Source organism: Megalobrama amblycephala, linkage group LG13 (genome assembly GCF_018812025.1).
Source record: "Megalobrama amblycephala isolate DHTTF-2021 linkage group LG13, ASM1881202v1, whole genome shotgun sequence".
NCBI classification, from domain to species: domain Eukaryota; kingdom Metazoa; phylum Chordata; class Actinopteri; order Cypriniformes; family Xenocyprididae; genus Megalobrama; species Megalobrama amblycephala.
Window position 1 is genome coordinate 19,970,822 of NC_063056.1, and position 11,451 is coordinate 19,982,272.

The 11,451-nt window shown below is 36.0% G+C and overlaps 1 protein-coding gene across 2 annotated transcripts; it reads right to left on the minus strand.

Annotated features, from left to right (window-relative positions):
- Positions 1 to 952: 952 nt before the first annotated feature.
- On the minus strand, positions 953 to 10,474 carry cops7a (COP9 constitutive photomorphogenic homolog subunit 7A). 2 transcript variants are annotated; one of them, XM_048152022.1, is made up of 8 exons: positions 10,316 to 10,474; positions 9,356 to 9,478; positions 7,343 to 7,418; positions 6,995 to 7,083; positions 5,322 to 5,524; positions 5,102 to 5,207; positions 2,116 to 2,285; positions 953 to 1,273 (listed from the first exon to the last, which is right to left on the minus strand). In XM_048152022.1, exons 2-8 carry the CDS (start codon positions 9,476 to 9,478, stop codon positions 1,234 to 1,236), a joined length of 807 nt encoding a protein of 268 aa, XP_048007979.1. In that variant the 5' UTR covers positions 10,316 to 10,474; the 3' UTR covers positions 953 to 1,233. The 2 variants fall into 2 exon arrangements, with proteins under 2 accessions (XP_048007979.1, XP_048007978.1); XM_048152021.1 differs by lacking the exon at positions 10,316 to 10,474 and adding an exon at positions 9,666 to 10,266.
- Between the last annotated feature and the right edge of the window lie 977 nt (positions 10,475 to 11,451).

The following is an 11,451-nucleotide window of genomic DNA, read 5'->3' on the forward strand; positions in this document are numbered from 1 at the left end:
CAAATAACCATGTAAAAAACTGATAAAAAAAAAAACAAAAACTAAATGACAAAAGGGAGGTAATAAGAAACTAATGTGCCATTATAGTTTATGGGCACAGCAGATTGAATTTTTCACATCATGCACAAGTAGCTACACTATGTGAGATATGTTTGGAGGTTTTACACCATTTATGTAGCACTGCCTTAAATATGTGGTTCATTGTACTATGAAGTCAATAAAAAAGCCATCTCTGGTGTTTTAAAACATGTTTCTGTGCCATGGTTTTTGAAAGGGCTGCCTACATGACAGTGACTCATGCAGTCACGCACGCCAAACAGTCAGGCCAAAGGGACACCGCGAGGATTCATTAGCCACTGCACAGCAACAAAACACCGGGACATAAAGACACTTCACACGCTGTATGAAAACTGCAAGAGTTCACAGCTTCCATCTGCTCAGAGCTGAGAGACTGGGAAACAGTGAATCTAAGTCACGCTGACTGAAATTAACACCACTATTTATAGAGAGAAAGAGAAAAGGGTGTGTGCGTAAAAAAGGATCATGGATTTTGAGGTGGATGGATTTTTACAGCCAGAAAAAGAGAAGAGGCAGGGGTTAATGTAAAAGTAGATCATCACTCTCTGCTTTTTTATTGTTCTCCTCATTTCTGAGTGGACATTTCCACAAGTTAATCGCTACCATTACAGACCATTATGCAGGACAGAGAAAGAAACATTGCTTTAGTCAGGCTTCATGGCAGGATAAAGGGCATTTCGCCTAACACACTGGTGGAAAGAGTGTATGTGCTGAGAAAGAGAGGAAACCAGGATGTTATTTCAGGGCTCCGACATTAAAGTGTGGCTAATTAATGTCATGACCTCTTAACAGACATGCCCCCATTGAGACGAAACATTTAGCAGCACTTAACATTAGAGGAAAAGGAAACATGAAAGCCAGAGACTACACAGGGTGACAGATGGATATCATTTATTCATTGGCTTCATCAATTTACATCCAGATTTAATACCGAACAAAACAAACACGCAAAGGAAAAGGAGTATGAGTCAAATGAAATGACATTTACAGCACACACGCACATGAACACGCACCCAGCGTTGTGTAAAAGTTGTATTTGTGTTAGACTATAATGATGGTTTGTGTCTGAGAAGTGGCCATCGGTTGGTTTATTTGTCTATCCAAGCAAGCAGTCCACAATATGCCTGTCTGTGAGCGGGTGACTGAAGATCGAGATCAATTAGACTTTGACCAAATCTTTCCGCTCCCACGAAGCCTGAAACATACAAAAAGAAAGAATTATTCAAGTGAGAATATGACATTATAATGATACTTCATGACTTTCCTTGTGGCTATAAATGGTGCATATTTGAATATTATTTATCTGGCCCCATTTACATCCATTTTGAATGCCTAAAAGAGGTAAATTTTTTCGGCAATCGACATTATGCCACAAATGCGATTGATCTTAACTTATATAGAACCAAGGACATTCCTTTACTCCATTTTCCTAATAACATTTTAATAATCACATAATTATTATTAGAAAGTTAGCAGCAGCACACGGACAAGGAATAGTCCTTAAATGTTAATGACGAGTCTCCACTGAGACGCCTTTAAAGCCTTGGACTCAGATTAATCTGTGTCAGACCGGCCCTGAATAAATTATACCTCTTCTTAAGTGACATTCTTCAGTGACAAAGAAAAAGCAGTGGTGATCAAAAGCCCCCCGCTCTTTCCAAAGCACATCCTGACATGAGATTTCCAAACCAGGACAGAGACAATTTTAAACTCATTTGGGCTTAATTAGGACTATAAGCCTGTGGGTGATTTCTTATCGTACATGATCTCACTGAAACAGCACGTAAAAACATTCATAAATCATATTCTATGTGCTTAAAAATGCCATTAGTAAACACAAACTCCCTGAGTGTTGTGATTTATGTAAGCTCAATAGTTTTAATAGCAAAAAAACGGCACAGGGCTTCTTTAATATAAACCACTGTGATGTTTTATCTTAGTTATGGTACATTATAGAGTTATTTATAGAGTTGAAGACAACTAAGATGAACTGGAGGGAATTCTGAAGCACTAAACCCTAAAATACAATTAACTTACCCTTTGACCTTTGAACTCTTTTTTCCTGGTTGCCGTGGTTCCTGAGAGGAGGCAGGGTCTCTTGGCTCTGCTGGTTGGTCTGCATCCTGATTGGATGCTGCTCCAGCAGGGGCGGGGCCAGATGATGGGGAAGCAGAACTTGCCTTGAGGGTTTTCTGTAGGTTTGATACCTAATTAAAAAGGTGAGGAAAAAAATTGTAACTGAATCCTGGAGTTAGAATTAGTATGCAGCTAATATACATGGTATATTAGCTTAATACTGCGCAGCATACCTATACTGCCTATATATAAATGGTAATACAGTAAGCATTATGCCACAGTAAAACCTTTAAACTCTAGTATGCTACATTATTAATACTGTAACCAATAAATATGGTTATTTAGCATATTTATCCAATGTTGTGGATAAATGTCCAATCATGAACTGATCACATACTATACAATTTTACTTATCAAACAGGTAAATGCATAAAACAGTCTTCATATGTGTGACAGGGAAGTGATGCTTTTTTAAAATCTATTTATTTGTTCAAAATACACTAAAAATGGAAATCATACACACAAATGACTTGAATACACCTCTTCTATGATGAACATGTTTTATATTCCTGATATGACATTCATTTTGATATTTTTTGGGGGGTGGGGGGGCTTAAAGTAAAAAATGTCTGGGTGATGCAACCATCCTGAAATCATAATGAAGAAAAAAGCCTCAAAAAAAAGGAAAAAAGAATGTAGTTATTAGTTTGACATAATGTTTTATTATTTATATGAAGTATATATAATTTATTACATGTAGTATTTAAATAAAAAAGCTATGTACAAATCTGCTTCATTATCTTTTAAGAACTAGGGTCATTAAATTGAAACTTGAAATGATATTTTAAAGGTGCCCAAGAATGCTTTTTCACAAGATGTAATATAAGTCTAAGGTGTCTCCTGAATGTGTCTGTGAAGTTTCAGCTCAAAATACCCCATAGTTCACACAGCTAATATAACCCTCAAATGGATCTTTACAAGATGTTCGTCATGTATGCTGGGTGCATACATCGAATCATGTGAGTAAAGTATTTATTTTGATGTTTACATTTGATTCTCTATGAGTCTGAGGCTATGCTCTGTGGCTAACGGCTAATGCTACACTGTTGGAGAGATTTATAAAGAATGAAGTTGTGTTTATGAATTATACAGACTGCAAGTGTTTAAAAATGAAAATAGCGATGGCTCTTTTCTCCGTGAATACAGTAGAAATGATGGTAACTTTAACCACATTTAACAGTACATTAGCAACATGCTAACGAAACATTTAGAAAGACAATTTACAAATATCACTAAAAATATCATGTTATCATGGATCATGTCAGTTATTATTGCTCCATCTGCCATTTTTTGATGTTGTTCTTGCTTGCTTACCTAGTCTGTGCACAGATCCAGACATTAATACAGCCTTTCCTTGTCTAATGCTCGAACAAGGGCTGGCATATATGCAAATATTGGGGGCGTACATATTAATGATCCCGACTGTTACGTAACAGTCGGTGTTATGTTGAGATCTGCGTGATTTCCGGAAGTCTTTTAAACAAATGAGATTTACATAAGAAAGAGGAAGCAATGGGGTTTGAAACTCACTGTATGTCTTTTCCATGTACTGAACTCTTGTTATTCAACTATGCCAAAATAAATTCAATTTTTCATTCGAGGGCACCTTTAAAAATTATGAAACCAACATGAATACATTTCTAAGATCTTGGCAAGTAAATAAAAGATTATTTAAAAAAATTTCTACTTTACCATAGACATTATCTTACAGTAGAGTCCAAAAGTGATGTCTGGGGATATTTGTTTTTAATGACCCTACAAGTTTAATTAAACCATCAAATGTGAGGAAAATATTCTATATATTTTATATTTTTTTTTAAATAATTTTAAATTACACTAAACTTGGTTAAGGTATTTATCTGACAAAATTATTTTGCAAAAAAAGGAAAACTACAGCTACACGTTTTATTTTACGCCAAAGTTTTTGCATGTGTTCATTATTTACTTTGTATGACAGCATGGCCAAAAAATTATGTCTGCATAATTTCCCATGTTTCATTGTTTTATCACAAATAAAACAACTGACTCCAAGCACAACTATGTAATATGATTACAAAATCTTTAACAAATTTTTAATACTTTTTGAATAAAGTATGTGAATTTTCCTAGGCCCAAAATAACTTTTGGCCACTACTGTATATGTCACTTAAGGCCCCGATATACTTCAAACGAAATTGAAGAATGAACTGATGTGACGTCATTTCGAACAAAATCAGGCCAAAACGTAGTTCGTTTTAGGAGTTTGAAACAGCTTGCCAAAGCGAACTCTCAGGAAAAGTTCGCTCCAGCTGCAAAACACCTTCGTACTACCATTGGTCCGTGACGATAACGTAACAGGAGGTGAACGCTGAGGCTCCGCCGTCTTTCACGTGGAACTGTTCTCTGACTCATTTCATCTGTTGAGATCGTTGAGGTAAGATCTCCGCAGGTGAACACACTGGATAGCCACTTTATAGTACAAAATGAAGTTGTGCTTCTGATGAAATGAGGTACTGACACTGTTATTCATGTTTGATACTCTAAAGCTGCTATTTAATCTATTGAATAAAATGCCATATAAATAAACGTGAGGTGACTTTACTGGAGTGCTAATTTGCAGAGCTCATGCTAACACACCCATGTTATTATGATCAGATGCTTTTCTTATGCTTTCTATAAAAAAATGCTGTTTTTATTTCGTTACTGAGAGGAAAGCACAGTGCAGCACATATTTACATATTCATCTAACCGTTGCTCTCAGCAGTGTGGGCGTTGTCAGATGTTCGATAACAGTATATCACTGCTCGCGTATTCTGAACTTCATTTTACCCCTAAACAAAGAACAAAAAAGAACTTCGTTTGAAGTATATCAGGGGCCTTTAGGGTGGGTGAAGATTCACACACAAACCTCTGTTTCCACTTGAACTTTGACCTTGAGCTGGCTTTCTCTGTACTGATTGGCTCTTGACACCTGCTCCTCGATGCCACACAGAACTGCTTCACAACCTGCACACCTGAGCAAAACAGACAGACAGAATATTTAACACCAACACGCAAGGCATTTTCTTTTTTACACCAGCAACAGCATCCATCGCACCATACTGACACAAACACAAATGAACACTTACCACTCCTGCAGTGTGTTGGCAATGTTGGGTAATTCGTTGGGGCCCAGGTCTCGACCTATGCTGCAATCTACCTCGACCTGCTGGTTCCTCTGGTCCAGTTTCCCGTGGATAATGTCACTGTAAACAGCCTCGATCAGCAGGTCTTCCAACTCACGCACATTCTTCAGCTCTAACTGCTGGAGCAGTAGTGAATACGGTAGACACTGTCGAGAGAAAGAACAGCACAAAGAGGTTTGTTTGCTTTGTTTCCTGTGAATAGTATGCTGTGGGGTAAATTCAAACTTTTAATTTGTTCTAGTTATATTACAGAGGCTTGATAAGACTGGTTTCAGCAATCATTCAAGTCAATAACACTAATAGCCCATACTGTTAACATCTGTGTGCCATTCATAACAGAGCTCATTAAAAACAGCATTAAAGTCAGCATGAAATGGAAGTCTTTTCTTCCTTATTGTGACATATTTAAAGGTTTAGTTCACAGAAAAATGAAAATAATGTCATTTATTACTCACCCTCATTTCGCTCTACACCCGTAAGACCCTCGTTCCTCTTCAGAACACAAATTAAGATATTTTTGATGAAATCTGATGGCTTAATGAGGTCACCAAACTTCTCAAGATCCATAAAGGTACGAAAAACATATTTAAATCAGTTCATGTGACTAGAGTGGTTCAACCTTAATATTATAAAGCGACGAGAATACTTTCTGTGCGCCAAAAAAACTAAAAACTTTTTTTAACAATATCTAGTGATGGGTGATTTCAAAACACTGCTTTGAATCTTATGTTTCGAATCAGTGATTTGGAGTGCCAAAGTCACGTGATTTCAGCAGTTTGACACGCGATCCGAATCACTGAATTGAAACAAAAGATTTGAAGCTGTGTTTTGAAATCGCCCATAACTAGATATTGTTAAAAAAAAAAAATTATTTAGTTTTTTTTGCCGCACAAAAAGTACTCTCGTCGCTTTATAATATTAAGGCTGAACCTCTGTAGTCACATGAACTGTTTTGAATATGTTTTGAGTACCTTTCTGGGTCTAGAGAAGTTCGGTGGCATTGCTGTCAATGCAGGCCTCACTGAGCCATCGGATTTCATCAAAAATATCTTAATTTGTGTTCCGAAGATTAACAAAGGTCTTACGGGTGTGGAACGACATGAGGGTGAGTAATTAATGACAGAAATTTCATTTCTGGGTGAACTAACCCTTTAAGTTAAATGCTTTTCAAAATAGAAAAAAAAAATATGGTGGGACAGTAACACTTTATTTTACAGTCTTGTTTCGCATGTACATACTATATACTTATTGTAGTAATTGCAATAACTGAGTAATAACTGAATCTTAACCCATGTACCTTATATTACTCATTATTTTCTTGGTAAGTACATTGTAAGTACATAAAAGTGCATGTACTGTAAAATAAAGTGCAACTTGTGGGACTTGATATTGTCCATAAGGAAGTGGGTGGGTCGTTGGAAGGTTGTGGTTTGCTATTGCTGTGATCTCATGTGATTGACAGGTTGTCCCGCCCTCACATCACTAAACACGTCACCAGAGAAGAGGTGTCGTTGCAACAGGGAGGGAAGTTATTTTGAATATTACAAGGGCACATTAATTTTTTAAAAAGAGATAAATCATGGATTGGTTTGTGTAATAAATGGATGAATCGCTACCTTCAAATTGGAGGCCAGGCTGATGATTGACAGGTGACGGAGTTTGTTCTTCTGGGCGGGTGTGAGTTCAGGAAGTGAGGCTGCCCTCTCTAAATAGCAGACATACATTAAATTAACATACATTATAACCAAGCTCACAGCCAGGAGGAAAACAACTGATTACATTAAAGCCGTAGTAAAATCTGCAACAGAAAATGGGCCAGAGACTCCCGCTTCTCCCTCACAGGAGTTAACTTATTTAGCAAGGCAAAGGGCAGCATATACAGTCTCATTCTGAGTCAGAGCAGGGAATAAACCCACTGCCTCAGGGGGCCAATATCTGGTCAGATCATTTGTTGTCATGGTTACCTTTATAGTCGCAGTAGGTTCCATACGCAAAAAGATTGAGAAGCTGGTACACTGGAGCATGGGGACCCGTCTCCAGCTAGAGAGAGGGAAAGTGAAGTACGGACAAAGATTGATATGACAAAGTGTTGAAGTATTTTGTGTTTAGCACTAGCAAATAAGCACTTTAGTTCAGCTCTGTAGGAATGATGGTGCAGTACATGAGTACTCTGGGATCTCAGTGCAATATGTGGCAGGGATGCTTGTATGACATGTAATGCAATAATGATGACATCTGTTGACTGTTTTATTACAGCACTCTTAGCAAACATCAATATGAAATATACAGATACATATATAAAATAAGAAATATATAAATTACCATTAGAATGTTCAGGGTATTAAAGTTTGAAAGAAATTAATATTTTTATTCAGCATTTAAATTGATTAAAAGTGACATTAAACATGTCACTGACATTAACAGTGACATTTGGCATTCTATTCACCAAAGAATTATGAAAAAATGTATCATAGTTTCCAGAAAAATATGAAAAAAAAAAAGCAGCACAACTGTTTTCAACATTGATGATAATAATAAGAAATGTTTCTTAAGCAGTAAATTAGAATGATGTTTGAAGGATCATGTGACACTGAAGACTGAAGTAATGCTGCTGAAAATACAACTTCGATCAGAGGAATAAATTACATTTCATAATATATGTTACCCTGGACCACAAAACACAAAATAAGTAGCACAGGTATATTTGTAGCAATAGCCAACAATACACTGTATGGGTCAAAATGATCGATTTTTCTTTTATGCCAAAAATCATTAGGATATTAAGTAAAGATCATGTTCCATGAAAATATTTTGTAAATTTCCTACTGTAAATATATCAAAAATGTATTTTTGTGAGTGGATATGCATTGCTAAGGACTTCATTTGAACAATTTTAAAGGCGATTTTCTCAATATTTTGATTTTTTGCACCCTCAGATTCCAGATTTTCAAATAGTTGTATCTTGACCAAATATTGTCCCATCCTAACATATCATACATCAATGGAAAGCTTATTTATTTAACTTTCGGGTGATGCATAAATCTCAATTTCAAAAAAATTGACCCTTATGACTGTTTTTGTGGTCCAGGGTCACATATTCAAATAGACAATAGTTATATTAAATTGTTATAAGATTAAATGATTTTACTGTTAAAAATTAAAAAAAAAATTTAAAAAAATGGATTAAATGCTTCTGTGTGCATAAAAGACTTCAAAAATGTTTTAAAAATCATACCAACCAACCCCAGATATTTAAACGGTAGTGCATTCAGTTATATATATATATATATATATATATATATATATTTAATATATAATGTAATATTAATATCTTTATAAAAGCATACTGACATGAAATATGTGAGACATTCTGAAAGGGGGAAAAAACTTGGAATTGCAACCTGATTAAATGTGAATCAGATTTCAAACCATAAAAAATGTGATATGGATCAGATTTAAATAATCAGATGTCCGGTGCAGTTTTCAGGTGAACGTGATTTTGCCAAGTACAACATGTTCCTGGATCAACATTTCAATCAACCAATGAGGGATAGGTTTACACACTTTATGTCAAGTTTAGTCTTACAACCAGTATTATTCACATATCAATTCCATGTGATTCAAAGAATACGTTATCGGCAGGGTTTAGGAGTAAGGCTCAGGTTAGGACTTTTCGGACAGGAATGTTGTTCTAGGATCAGGAACTTGTCTTACTTGGCAAAATCATGGTGACCGTGGTTTTCAAGACCATGATACACAAATCTAATTTGAATGAGATATGCAAAGAAAAAATGGATTTGGTTTTAGACAGCATAGGAAAACACATCAAGACAGAAAACAAAATAGCTCAATGCTTGAACAGAAGATTAATCACCATGACATTAAAGATGACACACAAGCGCTGCCATTTAAAATAATTATGTTTGACACAGAATTCATACAGTCATCAAGTCTAACTGAAACAGATTTTTCCTCACCTCACGGACGTTGGGCAGTTCTAGTATGTCTGAGAAAACATAGAGGCCTGGGGTTTCCAGTAGAGAGCTGATAGCCTGAGCCAGAGCTGAACCTGAGAGAGACAGCAGCTGATCCACCTCCATCTGACAGGACAGAAAGAGCGTTTAAACAACCCAGAGCCCACCATCTCAAAGGATGAGGTAGACATTTAAAGCTAAAGAAAGTTTGCATTTCAATAAATAGAGAGGACTGTGTTCAGACTTCTTTACTAAAAGAGCTGTTCTTATTAAATCTGTACCAGCAAGCCTCAATAACTCATGTACAATAAACCTGTTTCATCGGGCTTGTTAAATGGCTGTTGATCCAAAGCAATATGCTTTCGACGACACTTTGATGCAGGGATTTAATAAGACAGGTGGCTCACGGTAAAAATAACTACATTATCAGGATGAAGTTATGCATGATGCACTTTCATGATGATTAAAACAAGGCTGCCAAGCGCACTAGGAGATTACAGCTCTGAGACAGCCAAGAAAAGATGCGTTTAAACGCACTTGACACAATGAGATTATTTAGGAGACAACAAACGATAACGAAAACAATGCATGTAAGTTAGAACTGCAACACTTTTGAACACAAGCATAGTGAACAAAAGTGTGAATTGTGTTCCTCGACAAAGTCACTAGGGTTCAGCACATGAAAACAATATCTAACCGCAGATATGCTTTGTTAAATGAGGTCTAAACGCATTCTGTGTTGCGTAATACTTATGAACAGAATAAACATGTCAGCTCGTGCTCAGTGTTGAGCACCCGGTATGAAGTACATCATACAGCACCAGCTAGGCCTTGTCGTTGTTAAACTAATGTCGTACATAAGCACGCAGCGTTGCATACTTTACCAATCATGCTCAAATGTATAATATTAATGTGCGACCACATTTCGTGTGCTGAAACGTGCCGAAGAAGCGATATATTTACCTTGTTTATAAAGACTGAGGTTGTTTGTGTCAACTGTGGTGCCACTGCTACTTCCGTTAGCAAGCGTGATACGACATGAAAACGTGCTTTCTGATTGGCGGAGATGCAGAAGAGAGGGCGTGGCCACAGAGCGATTACGAGAGTGAGTGGATAAACATCGCCACAGTGTGGTCATGAGAATTATAGCGTCTTGAAAAGTCTTCTCAAATCAATATAATACTACTACTACTACTACTAATAAATTAACTAAAAATATATAATATCATTAATATTACATATCCAATATAACATCTGTATCACATTTGTTCACAAAACCAATATGAAGCGTAAGCAATTAGATTAAAACATTTATATAGGGTGAATTGCCCTAATGTGGGACATTTTTTGCATTTCAGACTTGTGTGACATATTGCGATTTGTAGCCAAAACATTAAATTCACACACAATACCATTTTCAAAAACTCAGGATGTCTCCTAATCAAATCAAAAGAGAAAATGGAGATAACAAATTAATAAAAGAAATTATAGACATATTAGTGCTCTTAGTGCAAGTCGTCTAAAACAATCTGGTGCTTCCTAATGTGGGACACTGAAAATTCTATGATAAAAGGCCAAAATCTATGATGATGATAATAAGAATAATGATAATAATAATGATAATGATGATAATAATAATAATCATAATAATAAAAGGTCTATGAAAAGGCCTATGATAAAAGGCAAAAAAACATTTGATTCATGCAGAATAGTAAAAATCTTCCTAAGTTAGTAATTCTCTTCTTGGTTATGGATGGATTGATTGATAATTGAACATCATCAGAAAAATAATACAATATGATAGTTTTGATGCATTTATTGTAAAGACATTAGGCAACTATTTTCATAGGCTATGTTATGTCATATATAGAAAAGATTTAAAGGTGCCCTAGATTATGTTTTTAAAAGATGTAATATAAGTCTAAGGTGTCCCCTGAATGTGTCTGTGAAGTTTCAGCTCAAAATACCCCATAGATTTTTTTTTATACATTTTTTTAACTGCCTATTTTGGGGCATCATTATAAACGCGCCGATTTATGCTGTGGCCCCTTTAAATCCCGTGCTTTCCGCCCACAGAGCTCGCGCTTGCCTTAAACAGT